Source organism: Malus domestica, chromosome 10 (genome assembly GCF_042453785.1).
Source record: "Malus domestica chromosome 10, GDT2T_hap1".
In the NCBI taxonomy this organism is placed as follows: domain Eukaryota; kingdom Viridiplantae; phylum Streptophyta; class Magnoliopsida; order Rosales; family Rosaceae; genus Malus; species Malus domestica.
In genome coordinates, this window is record NC_091670.1 from 18,175,512 (window position 1) to 18,190,094 (window position 14,583).

Sequence of the window (14,583 nt, forward strand, 5' to 3'; positions counted from 1 at the left end):
AGGCGTTAGTCGGACGGCGGGCTGGGTCTAGCGCTTAGGCGGACTAGGTGGATTTAAGTAAAACTATCATATTTCGTGTAAATAAGTGTCTGCTTATACTTAAAATATATATAATTTCATCATAAACTACAAAATAAAATGCATATATATTATGAAATATTGGAACACAATGAAAACATGTGAAATAAGGATATAATGTGTGTTCATTTAAGTATGCAACAAGTCTCATTTAGATGTGCTTTTAAAATGACTGAAAGCGCTTTTAGAGAAAATGTTTTTGGTTCCAAAAGCACTTAAAGTGCTTTCTGCAAGAAGCACCAATTATGTGCTTCTTCTAGGAAGTAAGTGTTTTTTTTTTTTTTTTTTCAGGATTTACTTGCATTTTTATTAAGGATTGATTTTTAAAATATTTTTACCAAAAACGTTTTTAGTCATTTTAAAAGCACATCCAAACGAGCTCATAATTCAATAAGATATCTTAAAGGTAAACCTAAATTGATAGAAAATCAAATATGTGAAGATTCTTTCTATTGACTAACCAAATCAGCATAGAAAAAGCCCAAAGAGATCATTAGAAAGATTAAGAAGTCCTCTTCAATGTTGTAGAAGGAATTTTCTCCAAAATACGACATCTTCAATAACTTATGGCCCAAACAAGCCCAAAGGGTTAATCTGTCTAGCCCTGTTCACGTTCAGAATTATCATCACTCAATCCAGAGATTGAAGGATGCCGCCACGTGTAGGGTAAAACCCCAACACAATGGCCGGCCCTCTCCTCATATATATACCTCCATCTCTACTAAATTTCAGTAAGCTTTTGCTACCCCTATGAGCCCTAAACAAATACTCTTTTCAAAGAAGAACAAGATGACCAACAAGAGGGGAAACAGAGTTACGGGTGTTAGCTTATATAATAGAACTTACGGACCACCACTGTAGTGGTTAAATGCATGGTATGTGACATGCAAGTCCGCTTGTTTTATTATATGAATTAACAGGTCTGACAATTGAAGTTAAGTTGCATTCATGGAATATAATTTATGTTTGGTAGCATGATATAATTGATTTATGTGAGCATGACACTTGGTTTAGCCTTGACAATTATCCTTGATAAGACTTATATCCCTACTAAGCAGTGGTTTTGCTCACCTTTTACATTTTAGACTTTTCAGGTTTGTTAGAAGACTAAAGAAGGGTTGACAAGTTGAGGTTGTGTTAAATGAGTGATTTAAGAATTTTTATTTATTTGTGTACACCCTGTAAACATTTTGAAGTTATTTTTGTATGAGAAGTTTGTTTTTTTGTTTTATTTTTCCTTATACTCGCATGCTAGGCGCGGAGTTATTTTTTGCCGACATTGGATCCAGGGCGTGACACTAATGTTAATGCCATTGAGTAATGATCATATGACTGATCTACAACTTACAGAAACAACATAAAAGTAACAAACCCTGCAATTGTACCAGCAAAATAGGGCATTGACATACAATAGCCGGTCTTGGCCAGGAAACCAGTCAAACGAACGAAAACCAGCTATAGGGTAGAGCCTAACCATCTGTCATTAATTTTAGCTAAAGCTATGTATATCAATAAGTATGAATTCCTAAAATAATTTCATGTGACTCCAATATATATTCGATTAATTGGTGTCCCTAAATTTTTTATTTGGTTTTGACCCTCAATCTTTTATAACCTGCCATGTAGGCCTTTGACCGTTAAATATATCTATCAAATTTAAAGTATGAAAAACTGACAGCGTTGATTAATTTAAAGATTGAATTAAATTGACACATTTTAAAAAATTATGAGACTCGTAAGGTTAAAAAACTTCACAACAATTAACTCTTGGGACTAAAATTTTTATTTAAAACAATCTAACGGTACACGATTAATCGCTAAGAATCCAACGGTAAAAGTGGTTGACACACATCAGCTGTCGTGCACCAGCGCCATACCATTTCTCACAAAGCAAAACCCTCACAAAGCCCTCCCCCTCCACTGTGGGCAAACAGTAACTCGGAAAATGGCTTGGCGCTCAGCTGGTTCGCTTTCTCGGTCATTGGTGTCCACCGCTAGGGTTTCGTCGCTTCGCTTGGCGCCCCCTCTCCGTCGCCTCCGCCCGCCGTCTCTCTCTACTCCTCGTCGCCTCTTCGCTTCTCCCAGGTTCCCCTTTCAATTTCTCGTCTTTGTATATTTCTTGAAAAAAAAAAATATTCACCTTTGCGTTAAGTGCTGATTGGTTTCTGGAAATTGGAGAAAATTGGATTTGAATCAGTGAATTGTTATTTTCTTATGGTATCTGCTGATTTGTTGATTTGTAATTCACAAATTTATGGGGTGTAGTCAAATTGGGATTTGATAGAATTTCAATAGACTTTAAGATCAGAGTGTAGTCAATTATATATATATTTTTTTAGTACAACGATATATTTTACACTAAGGAAAGGGGGGTTCGGCTAAACCACATAATGAACAACCTAATTTGGTATTGAATTCGTCATCTACGAAATTCGAACCTAAGACCTTAGCGAAGAAGAATTTTACTAAACCTTAGTACTGTGTGGCTAGTCAATTAGTTTTTTAAAAGAAAGTTTAAAAGACTTTGAAATCATGGTTAGTCAAATTAAGATTTAAGAGGATTTTAAAGAATATATCCAAATCCATGGATAGTCAATTGAGATTTTAATGGATGATTTTAGAGTGATTATAAATCTATGTTTGTTAAAAAATTCAAGGATTTGACAGTATTTTATTAAATTGTGGATTTTGTGGGATTTGAGAGCAAGAAGTATTAGGAGAGAGTTTGGCTAATCAACATCACTTGTTGGTGATGGATGTACATATCAAAAGAGAGAGTAAAAAGAACAAGACTTGGAAGTGCCCAAGGAATAGATGGTGGAATCTAAAGGGAGAAAAACTTTTTCAAAGAGAAAGTAATCACCCAATGCATGTGGGATAAAGAAGGGGAAGCTAGCCAGAGGTGGGATTCCATGGCTAGTTGTATCCGAACAGTAGCAAAAGAGGTATTAGGAGAGTTCAAGGGCTTTGCTCCACACCAAAAGGAATCTTGGTGGTGGAATGAGGAGGTACAAACAAAGGTGAAGGCTAAGAAGGAATGTTGTAAAGCATTATGTAAGGATATGACCGATGAAAATGGTGAAAGGTATAAAATAACGAACCAAGAGGCGAAGAAAGCTGTGAGAGAAGCTAAGCTAGCGGCTTATGACGATATGTATAAGTGATTAGATACCAACGAAGGAGAGTTGGATATCTATAAACTAGCTAGAGCAAGAGAAAGAAGACAAGGGACCTAAACCAAGTGAGGTGCATCAAGGATGAGATTGGAAAGGTTCTTGCTATAGTGAATGCAGTCAAAGACAGATGGAAAAGTTATTTTCATAATCTTTTCAATGAAGGACATGAAAGGAGTACTTCTTTGGGGAGTTGAGTAACTCAGAAGAGTGTATAAACTATTCATTTTACCGCCGAATCAGGAAGGAAGAAGTGGTTGTAGCTTTGAAAAAGATGAAGCATAGAAAAGCAGTGGGCCCAGATGATATACCGATCGAAGTGTGGAAAGTCTTGGGAGAGACGGGTATAGCATGGCTCATAGACCTTTTCAATAGGATTTTGAAAACGAAGAAGATGCCAAATGAGTGGTGAAAGAGCACTCTGGTGCCTATCTACAAGAATAAGGGTGACATACAAAATTGCATGAACTATAGGGATATTAAGCTTATGAGTCATACAATGAAGCTCTGGGAGAGAGTCATTGAGCATAGATTGAGGCAAGAGACACGGGTTTCGGACAACCAATTCAGGTTCATGTCAGGGCGCTCAACCATGGAGGCAATCTATCTCTTACGAAGATTGATGGAAAGATATAGAGATTAAAAAAAAGTATTTACACATGTTCTTTATAGATTTGCAAAAAGCGTATGATAGGGTCCCAAGAGATATTCTTTGGAGGATTTTAGAGAAGAAAGAGGTACGAGTAGCATACATCCAAGCTATAAAGGATATGTATGATGGAGCAAAGACTGCCGTAAGAACTCATGAAGGACAAATTGAAAGCTTCCCCATAACTGTAGGGTTACATCAAGGCTCATCCTTAAGTCCTTACCTTTTTGCATTGGTAATGGATGAGTTAACGGGACATATTCAAGATGATATTCTTTGGTGTATGGCTTTCACAAACGATATAGTGTTGATAGATGAAACTCAGGAAGGGATAAATGCGAAGCTTAACCTTTGGAGAGAAGTGTTGGAATCTAAAGGTCTTCGCCTAAGCTGATCGAAGACAGAATATATGGAGTGCAAGTTCAGTGCAAATGGAGTCCCAAATGAGTTAGGGGTGAGGATCGGAGATCAGGAAGTATCAAAGAGCGACGACTTTCGCTACCTAGGATCTATCTTGCAAAAGAACGGAGAATTAGATGGAGACCTCAACCATGGAATACAAGCTAGATGGATGAAGTAGAAGAGTGTATCCAGCGTATTGTGTGACCACTGTATGCCACTGAAGTTCAAGGGAAAATTTTATAGGACGGCAAAAGGCCGGTGATGCTGTAGGGCACGAAATGTTGGGCGGTGAAGCATCAACACGTACATAAAATGGGTGTAGCGGAGATGAGGATGTTTCGTTAGATGTGTGGGTACACGAGAAATGATAAGATTAGGAATGAGGATATCCGAGGTAAAGTAGGAGTAGCTGAAATTGAAGGAAAGATGAGAGAAAATCGGTTACGGCGGTTTGGACATGTGCAAAGAAGGCCTACTAATGCACCGGTTAGAAGATGCGACTACGGGACAGAGGTCCAGGGCTGAAGGGGTAGAGGAAGATCTAGGAAAACTTTGGAAGAGACTCTAAGAAAAGACTTAGAGTACTTGGATCTAACGGAGGACATGACATGGAACCGAGCACAATGGCGTTCTAAGATTCATATAGCCAACCCCACTTAGTGGGAAAAGGCTTTGTTGTTGTTGTTGTTGTTGTGAAAGCAAGAAGTATATAACCGAGACCAAAAAGAATCCCACCTCACCCTGTAGGATTTTAAATCCGGCTTATGTTCTAACCTTGTCTCCTCATTCTTATAGCTTCTCAGCCATCATTGTCTTTAATCCCATCTTCCTCGAATCCAATTCTGCCATGCTCAACCACCATGTTAACTTACTGCCCGTTTTCTCCAACCCAGTATGAAAAATCAAAGTCACACGTCAAATACCCAACACAAATCTTTTGCAGAAGATCAATAGGTAGAAGAATGGTTGAAGATGAGGAGTAAGGTGGTGACAAATATACAGCGGCAGAAGATTTCTGTTAGGCAGAAGAATGGTTCAAGTATTTTGTACTGCCTTGTTGACGATTTCTTTTAGCTATTACTGGTGATGCTGTTCCAGCTACCTGTGCACCCTTATTTTGTGAATGGCACAAGTTTTTGGTGGAAGGAAGAAGGGTAGAGGTTTAGGGAGATGTTGGGTGATGACTGTGTTTTGGGTAATTTGGTTGGAGGACATTGGAGGATGTTACTGACAATTGTACTGATTTAGTTTTGGTAGTGATTTTAGCGCTTTTTGATCTACATTATGGCAAAAACAAGTGCATTTTTGGTTCAAAATTAGTAAAAGAAATGAAATTTAAAGTCAAAATCTTGTCTTTTGATTCGTCACTTTTAACAATCACCTGGATCATGAATTCTGTGGTTACATTTACTTTCTCCAATATCAAGTAGTGGTTTCTTAGGTTCCGGAGAAGAAAATAGCAGTTTCTTAGATTTTTCAGAGCAAAAATGTGTCGTAGGTCCTTTCATACTTATTTATGGTATAGGTATAACAAATAATCTTCTGATTTTAGTGGCTTTTTTTTTTTTTTTTTTTTTTAGGAACATGGGAGAGCTGGGATGCATACAATCGCTTCTGCCAATGCACAACGTGACGGCTGCAACCTGCCTCACATCTCACCTGGCTGCCAATGCGCGGGGGTGTTGCGAGTTGTCACACGGTACCTTCTGCCGCACTTGTCAGGATCGCTAGTAGTCGCTTTGTGAGTCTTGCTGTTTCTAGGACACATGACTAATTGAAAGAAATGTTATTTATTTTTTGCATTTTCTTTTGAATCCTTCAGCTGAGTCTCCAGGAGAGCCTGAGAGTAGAATAAATATTTTTGCCTCATTTACATCTAGACAGAGTGCGGTTGAATGATAGAATGATTCATAAACTAGGTAGGATTTGTAAGTATGTTAAGATTGATTAATGAGAACAAATTGCGATTGGGATTGATAGGGAGGAATGGAAAAGATGGGTGATGCGCAAGGACTTCAAATCATCTAAAGGCAGGAGAATGATCAATTGTTGTAGGTCCTCTTTCATTCCCTTTTTTGGACATTATAGATATTTAACTTTTCAATCGTGAATTTGAGTAAAACGAATGCCGTTTGGTCAAAATAATGCACTTCGGTAGCACGTTTTATATTCCTTTTTCTTTTTCTTTTTCCTTTTCAGGCTATTCTAAATAACTGCTTTGACCAATTGTTTCCATATTAAGTAGGAAACACTAGAGTTGCCAATTTTGCAAATGTTCCTGTACATAATTTGATTGCTAGTCTGAAGCGAGGAGTGGGAATGCCTTGTTGATTGGAGCATGTATTTGCCTTTTCTTCTCTTGATTATCAGTTGGGACACCAGCTCCTACTTTTTTATTTTTTATGTTTCACGGTATATATTTCTGATGCATTCTTAGAGAAGACATGCTTATTGTGACCGTTGGATTTTATAGTTCACACCTTCAACCTTGGTTGCTGGTTTCACTTATTTATTTATTACCAAATACTTGACTAGCAATGGTGTATGATTTCTTCGTCATTCTTACGAACTCAATAATTAAGCAAGAATGTTTTACGTTGAAATAAAGAAAATGTAAGAGTTTATATGAGCTTGTATGCTTTTATTTTCAGTCTGTTGCATGCAACTTTTTAATCTTATACTGAGACATAAATGCTTTACTGCACAAATGATTTTGACATTTTGTTCTCTGTTTTTTTGTTGAAGTTTTATTTTGGAAGAATATCATTCTCACATGGTGAACGTCCAGTGGATGAATATAAATTTTTTAAGAATGTTATTCTTTTTAAATTTTCAGCATGAAGTGTTGGGTTTTTTTCCAGCCCATGATAAGTTGTCCTACGTCTATAAGGAATTATAGTCTTAAAGGATTAAATTGTTTTCCCAATTGGAGTTGTTTTCCCAATTGGAGTTAGTTTCTCAATAGGAGAAGGATTCATAACTAAATTCCAATTAGGATTAATAATCCTTATTGAAGAAGACCTTTATTATGTATATATAGAGGGACTATTGTACTAGTTTTGAATTGGAGGGAGCAAAACAATATTTTGTATACCACTCAAGGGATTGGAGTGAGAAAATGTTGTAAGGGCAAAGTGTGTGCGAGAGAAAAGAAAAGAGATAGTGTATTTCTTGTCCTTGTTATTTCAGGTTTTTCGTCAAGTCCTAGTTCTAGAGATTTGGCAAGATTATTGGTTGTACTCATTATTGATATAGTGAAAGATTATTGTTGCTGTCTTGTGGACGTAGTCACATATTGCCGAACCACGTAAATTCTTGATGTTATTTATCTTGGTTATTTGTTTTTCGATTTCCGGAGTTTGTTCTTGTTTTTCTCATTCTTAAACGCGATATTCTCAACATGAAGTTGGGGAATAACCAAATAAGTGTTTGCATATGTTTGAATTCTTACACAGTTGTGCACCTCTGCTATTCCATTGCAGGAACTTGAAAGGACTTTTAGATCAGCATAGTTTGAGTGCATCTCAACATTGTGGGTGATCGTAGAGTTTGGATGTAACCCGTAGGAACAAGTGCTTTTGGATTAGGAAAGCTTAGTAGGAGTATGTCTTTTTATACTTCATAAAAAGAAACTTGGTAGTTCAGCTGATTTTTGGATGAGCATGACGGTTCATAGGTGTCTGGACTTCATTGCTTGTACGTGGTAAATTTCTTTGTCTCGTAAGCTGTGACTGAATGTTTTAATGTTCATTTGACAGAGGTTCAGGGCCGAAGGGGCAGAGGAAACCTAGGAAAACTTTGGAAGAGACCCTAAGAAAAGACTTAGAGTACTTGGATCTAACGGAGGACATGACACAGGACATAACACAATGGCGTTCTAAGATTCATATAGCCGATCCTACTCAGTGACTTGGATTTTCCAAGTCTCCAACCGAGAAGTTTTCCTCACTCGGGAAATTAAGGGAACACTACCTCAACCTATATGCTCCACTCACAAAGCTTCAACATACAAGCTTCAACAAAAGAAAATTCAAAGAACTTAGCGAAGAAGGCTTTGGTGTATTTAACACAATACGTTGAAATGAAGGAAAGCTTATTTATTGATATCCCCGATAAGTTACAAATATGTACATATACTTGAGTCAAAATAAACAAACAAGAGGGAGCCTTCACAAATGTTGCTTATGAGAAGTCTCAGCAGTCGGTAGAGCCCCAGAAAGAGAAGGCACCGGAGGGGGATCATTCGGAGCCTCAGTACTGGACAAAACCCTAGAAGGAGGAGGCATCAGAGATTGATCATTTGGAGCTTCATTACGCGGTACAGCCCCAGAAGACGAAGGCAATAAATGCCTTTGGAACAAACCCACAAATCTCTGATGATCAAGTAAAACCTGACCATCAGATTCCTTCATCTGGTCAAGCTTCCTCTTCATGTTTGTAGCATAGTCATGTGCGAGCCGGTGCAACTGTTTATTCTCATGCTTGAGCCCTCTAATCTCCTGTTTGAGACTCATCACTTCAGCCGCCAATGATTCAACTTGGCGGGTTCGAGTAAATAGGCGTTGGGCCATATTAGACACAGAACCTGCACACTGAACACTGAGAGCCAGAGAATCCTTAACAGACAACTCATCAGACCGTTTGGAAAGTAGTCTGTTATCTTTGGGAATGAGAAGGTTCCTGGCCACTACCGCAGCGGTCATATCATTCTTCATCATGGAATCCCCAACGGTAAGAGGACCAGTAGGGGAGACGAAGGATGGGCGCCATATGTTGTCTGGAGAAGGCGGGGCTGCCTCTTCAACAAGGTTCAAGTCAAAACGACGGTCGGAGGGGCCAGACATTTTCAAAGGTGTTGAAGAGAGAAGAGGTCGGACAAATCAAGATCTTAGAAGTGCAAGAATGGAGCTTCTACTGGTGGATATTCAAGTGTGCTTTGGAACTTAATGTCAGCCCCTATAAAAATCTGCACTCGACGAAGCTTCAGAAATCGAAGAGGCACCTGCTCAGAAATCGAAGAGGCGTTTGCTTTCTCAAAAGCTGGGCTGCTCAGAGACCACGAGGGTCGATCTCAGAAATCGAAGAGGTGTTTGCTTTCTCAAAAGCTGGGCTGCTCAAAGACCACAAAGGCCGATCTCAGAAATCGAAGAGGCTTGCTTTCTCAAAAGCTGGGCTGCTCAGAGACCACGAGGGCCGATTTCAGAAATCGAAGAGGCACCTACTTTTCCAGCCTTGTCAGCACCTGTCACACGCACACTCAGTTTTGCGGAAATTATGGGCATTCTGTCGAAGATTTCTGGCGAAGTAGAAAGCACATGAATCGTACTGTTCAATCACCCACTTCCCACGCGCAACAGTAGCTCATGGGTACCACAGATAACTTTGCCAAAGTTCTCTGACAAAGTTGAGACACGTGAAGCTTGCAGCTCCCACTACATCGCTCTGACCAAGAAGGGTAAAAGAATTGCAAAGAAACAACACTAACAAAGTTTAGACACATAAATTTTGAAGGTCTAGCTACCATATTATTACCCACAAGGGTAAAGGAACAGTACCACTGCTGGATAATTGGAAAGTCCCGGTGTGTCAACCTCTGTGCTTCGTGGCAAGGTAGACTAGCAAACATGCCCAACCTTTACTCACATTCGAGAAAACACTCCTAACAAGATTGCTTGCTCCAAAATCGAAGAGGCACCGCCCTCCGAATCTCGAGAGCCAGACTCCCAACATGGTTACTTTCTCAAAAATCGAAGAGAGGGTAAAGGAACAGTACCACTGCTGGATAATTGGAAAGTCCCTGTGTGTTAACCTTTGTGCTTCGTGGCAAGGTAGACTAGCAAACATGCCCAACCTTTACTCACATTCAAGAAAACACTCCCAACAAGATTGCTTGCTCCAAAATCGAAGAGGCATCGCCCTCCGAATCTCGAGAGCCAGACTCCCAACATGATTACTTTCTCAAAATCGAAGAGAGGGTAAAGGAACAGTACCACTGCTGGATAATTGGAAAGTCCCTGTGTGTCAACCTCTGTGCTTCGTGGCAAGGTAGACTAGCAAACATGCCCAACCTTTACTCACATTCGAGAAAACACTCCCAACAAGATTGCTTGCTCCAAAATCGAAGAGGCACGGCCCTCCGAATCTCGAGAGCCAGACTCCCAACATGATTACTTTCTCAAAAATCGAAGAGACACCGCTCTCCGAATCTCGAGAGCCAGACCCCCAGCAGGATTGCTTTCTCAAAAATCGAAGAGGCATCGTTCTCCGAATCTCGAGAGCCAGACCCCCGACAGGTCTGTAATCTTCACACGCAACATCAGCTTTCCAGATACCACAAACCACTTTTTCAAAGTGCTCTGACAGAGTTAAAACATGTGAAGCTGGCAGCTCCCACTACCGTGCTATAACCAAGCAGGGTAAAGGAATAACATTATTACTTGATGTTAGGGAGACTCCTATATATGTCGACTTCCATCCCTAACGGACAGGCAGACCTGCAAAAATGCTCAACCCTTTCTCTTATCTGAGAGGGCACTCCCAACAAAGCCTTTCGAAATATTCAGCTTTCTTTCCCCCCGATAATACCTCTGTAAACAAGCTATACTAGAGCAAGAATATCTCAGATCATCAGGGTTAAAAGCAAGAGTATCCCATATCATGCTTTTTCCCTGTCTTTTCCTTTGGCCTTGTTCTTACCTGCAAGACAAGGAGAAAGAGAGCAATCAGTCAACACTTGGAATCAAGCTTCCAGCCGGGAACTGACTGCCTGGAACCCCTTACCTGATTACTTACCTGGCATTGCTCTCGAGTACTCATCTTCAACATCTTATGCTTCCAGGGAAGATACCGCATCTGCCTGAGGAACAGATAGGGCAAGTGAGAAGGATACAAGGAAGCATGTGGAGACAAGCGTAACAGCACACGTGCCGATACATCCACTACTCTATCAAAAGCAAAAGTATCCCATATCAGCAGGGTCGAACGTACTCTAGATTTGATGGACTTGTTTTGACCCTCAAATTCTTCAGTCAGCCTTATACTCTGGAGGAAACCAGAAAACCCTCCAGCCCAGTTCAAGAATAAGCCTGTGGAAAGTTACTTCTTCAAAAGCAAAAGTATCCCATATCATCTCTCCTCATTTTTCTTCTCTTTATCCTTCATGCTGCCTGCAAGATAGGGAGAATGTGAACAATCAGCCGGAGCTCTGATTGCTTACCTTGTCTGTCACCTCTTTCAGCAGATCCCCCAGCTCGGCGACTTGGGGGACTCCTACTACATGGTTTGTATCTCGCTTGACCAAGCATGAAACTACAAGTAAGCTTCAAGTGAAATTGATACATTACCTTGTGCATCTCCACCAGTTACAGATACCACCCCTGGATGGAGGAAGAGTACTTCCAGAGAAGATGCCACATCTACCTATGAGACAGATAAGGCAAGTCAAGACGATACCACACTCCGGTACTTAGAAGTTTCGTGGCTACGAGATCATTCTCCCACAATATTTCCTAATGTCATTTGTACTAAATCATTCACTTGTACTCACTAAAGGAGAGCTTGAACCTATGTACTTGTGTAAACCCTTCACAATTAATGAGAACTCCTCTATTCCGTGGACGTAGCCAATCTGGGTGAACCACGTACATCTTGTGTTTGCTTTCCTATCTCTATCCATTTATATACTTATCCACACTAATGACCGGAGCAATCTAGCGAAGATCACAAAAAGTGACCGTTTTCGCTACCTAGGATCTATCTTGCAAGAGAACGGAGAATTAGATGGAGATCTCAACCATAGAATACAAGCTGGATGGATGAAGTGTAAGAGTGCATCCGGCGTGTTGTGTGACCGTCGTAGGCCACTGAGGCTCAAGGGAAAATTTTATAGGACGGCAATAAGGCCAGCGATGTTGTATGGCACAGAATGTTGGGCGGTGAAGCATCAACGTACACAAAATGGGTGTAGCGGAGATGAGGATGCTTCGTGGGATGTATGGGCACACGAGAAATGATAAGATTGGGAATTAGGATATCCGAGGTAAAGTAGGAGTAGCCAAAATTGAAGGAAATATGAGAGAAAATCGGTTCCGGTGGTTTGGACATGTGCAAAGAAGGCCTACTGATGCTCCGGTTCGAAAATGTGACTACGGGACAGAGGTTCGGGGCCGAAGGAGTAGAGGAAGACCTAGGAAAACTTTGGAAGAGACCCTAAGAAAAGACTTGAGTACTTGGATCTAACGGAGGACATGACACAAATGAGCGCAATGGCGTTCTAGGATTCATATAGCCGACCCCACTTAGTGGGAAAAGGCTTTGTTGTTGTTGTTGTTGTTGATTATTATCAACCTATGTTAGTGTTTGCTCTTTTGAACAATAATGTCAGTTCTGATAACACTGTAGCATTTGCTATTACTTATTCGATGATAAATTTTCTGACGATGCTTCACGGTAAAGTTCTTGCGAATAAACGGTGTTTCAGAGGAACATTTCGTGACCATTTATAGCAACTCCATCCTAAACTGTTTGTTAGATTGAAGATTGTTATGAAAATATCTTGCGTAGGTCATACACATCTGGGACTCGTGATTCTGTTTGCATATCGAAATTATGCCGGGGTGTGAATGTCATAATAGAGACTAGAAAGCACATGGGATGCTTAAGTTGTGAGGGAAGAATACAAGTGGTGCTGTGAGTTTGTGCAGGCCTATGGCCCCCATTGCATTGACTTGTTTGTGGGAGCTGGAGAGGCTCCAACCTGGAGAAGCTGGTCCGTGAATCATGTGCTGAAATTAGTTGGTCTTTATTTTGATTTTACTGCCAAATTTGGTTTAATCTTCTTGTGCCTGAGCACTACCTGAAACAATCCATTTTCCCCACATTTAAAAGATCTTGTAGCTTGCTTGAGCTGTAAATGAATGAAGTCAACGGCCCTCCCACCTGGTTTGGTCGAACAGCTACCCTGTGTTGGTCCTGAGGGACGGAGGAGGCTAGGTTAGCCGAAAGATGGTTATCGGTTCAAGGATGTTGGGTGCCCCTGATTTTCAAGAAGCTTCTTCCAAAGCATACGGCTTTTTGGATTTTGATGATGATATCTATAAAGATGGATCTTATATATGTTGTATAATTCTTATATATATATATATCATATAATGAAGTTTTTGTTTGTTGGAAACACAGCTGAGCTACAACTCTCTTGCAAGTGTGTGCTTGTTTTAGGGTTTTCAGACAAGTACTTAATCGGTTAGAATTAGTGACGATGTGAAAATCTTGAGTAGAATTTGAGATCAGATGTAATTATGGGTAACTAGATTGACGCTTTGATATGGTGTACAAACATTCCAAATTCTCAAATAAGCGAATGGGCCAATTAAATGTTATATGAATATGAATCTATACACTTTCTTTTTTTTTAATTTGTCATATGAATTAAAATTTTAACCAATATGTCATATCAACTTTCCGAAAATCATTGATTTGTCATTTTACCCTAACTCTGTTAAGTTTTCCATCCAAAATAAGTCATGAATTTACGTTCAAGGTTATTTTGGGCATTTCAGCACCTTATTATTCCGTTAAGTTCATGGTCAATTTGTCATATCACTCTAACTTTGTTAAGTTCTCCCTATAAACCGTAGAATTTGAAGCAAATCAGTGGAAAATGTTGTGAACTAAGTAATATTTTCTCATCACTTGGTGCTTTTGAATTTGAACATGACCAGGCAATAGACTCATATTTTTTATATGGTAGCAATGAAATGAAAGAGATTGAGATTGCCATGATTGACCACGTTTTTTCAATGGACATGATTGATCATGTTGAATTCTTAAAACTTACAATTAGCCACAACACGATGTTAGTGAGTCTAATGTACTTTTTTGGTAGTTCACCATAAGTTTTTCAAAATGAATACGAAATGTTTTCTAACTAGCCAAACTTTTAAGGGTTTGTACTAAAGGGAAGTAAAGAACTTATGAAAAAGAGGTTAAAAGTCTGAAATAACCCTGAGCCATGTGTGAGGCCCATGACTTATTTTCGCACGGCTTATTTTGGATGGAAAACTTAACGGTGTTATGAGATGACAAATTAATGATTTTGGAAAGTCGTTATAATAAATTGCTTAAACTTCTAGTTCATATGACAAATTGAAAAAGATGTATAAGTTCATATAACATTTCAAAAATTCCCTAACACTTTGTCTAGATGAGGAAATTTAAGATTACTAAAGAATTTTAAAATGACAGAATTTTATTTTCTAGAATTTGTGAATTTTCTTGTTTAGT

At 39.4% G+C, this 14,583-nt stretch overlaps 1 protein-coding gene across 11 annotated transcripts; it reads left to right on the plus strand.

The window, feature by feature from the left end:
• Positions 1 to 1,855: 1,855 nt before the first annotated feature.
• On the plus strand, positions 1,856 to 12,755 carry LOC103401311 (protein NONRESPONDING TO OXYLIPINS 2, mitochondrial). Of its 11 annotated transcripts, none has more exons than XM_070806775.1 (5): positions 1,856 to 2,163; positions 5,883 to 6,043; positions 6,283 to 6,353; positions 7,785 to 8,039; positions 12,613 to 12,755. In XM_070806775.1, exons 1-2 carry the CDS (start codon positions 2,024 to 2,026, stop codon positions 6,031 to 6,033), a joined length of 291 nt encoding a protein of 96 aa, XP_070662876.1. In that variant the 5' UTR covers positions 1,856 to 2,023; the 3' UTR covers positions 6,034 to 6,043; positions 6,283 to 6,353; positions 7,785 to 8,039; positions 12,613 to 12,755. The 11 variants fall into 11 exon arrangements, with proteins under 11 accessions (XP_070662876.1, XP_070662875.1, XP_070662880.1 ...); XM_070806780.1 differs by having other exon boundaries at positions 1,946 to 2,163; positions 5,883 to 6,001; XM_070806774.1 differs by having other exon boundaries at positions 7,785 to 12,755.
• The last annotated feature ends 1,828 nt before the right edge of the window (positions 12,756 to 14,583 follow it).

What these genes read in the sequence shown, in the direction of transcription:
- LOC103401311 (XM_070806774.1), top strand. Translation starts at nt 2,024, where the DNA reads ATGGCTTGGCGCTCAGCTGGTTCGCTTTCTCGGTCATTGGTGTCCACC. An exon ending in CGCCTCTTCGCTTCTCCCAG is followed by an intron (nt 2,164 to 5,882) that starts GTTCCCCTTTCA and finishes TTTTTTTTTTAG; the next exon opens with GAACATGGGAGAGCTGGGAT.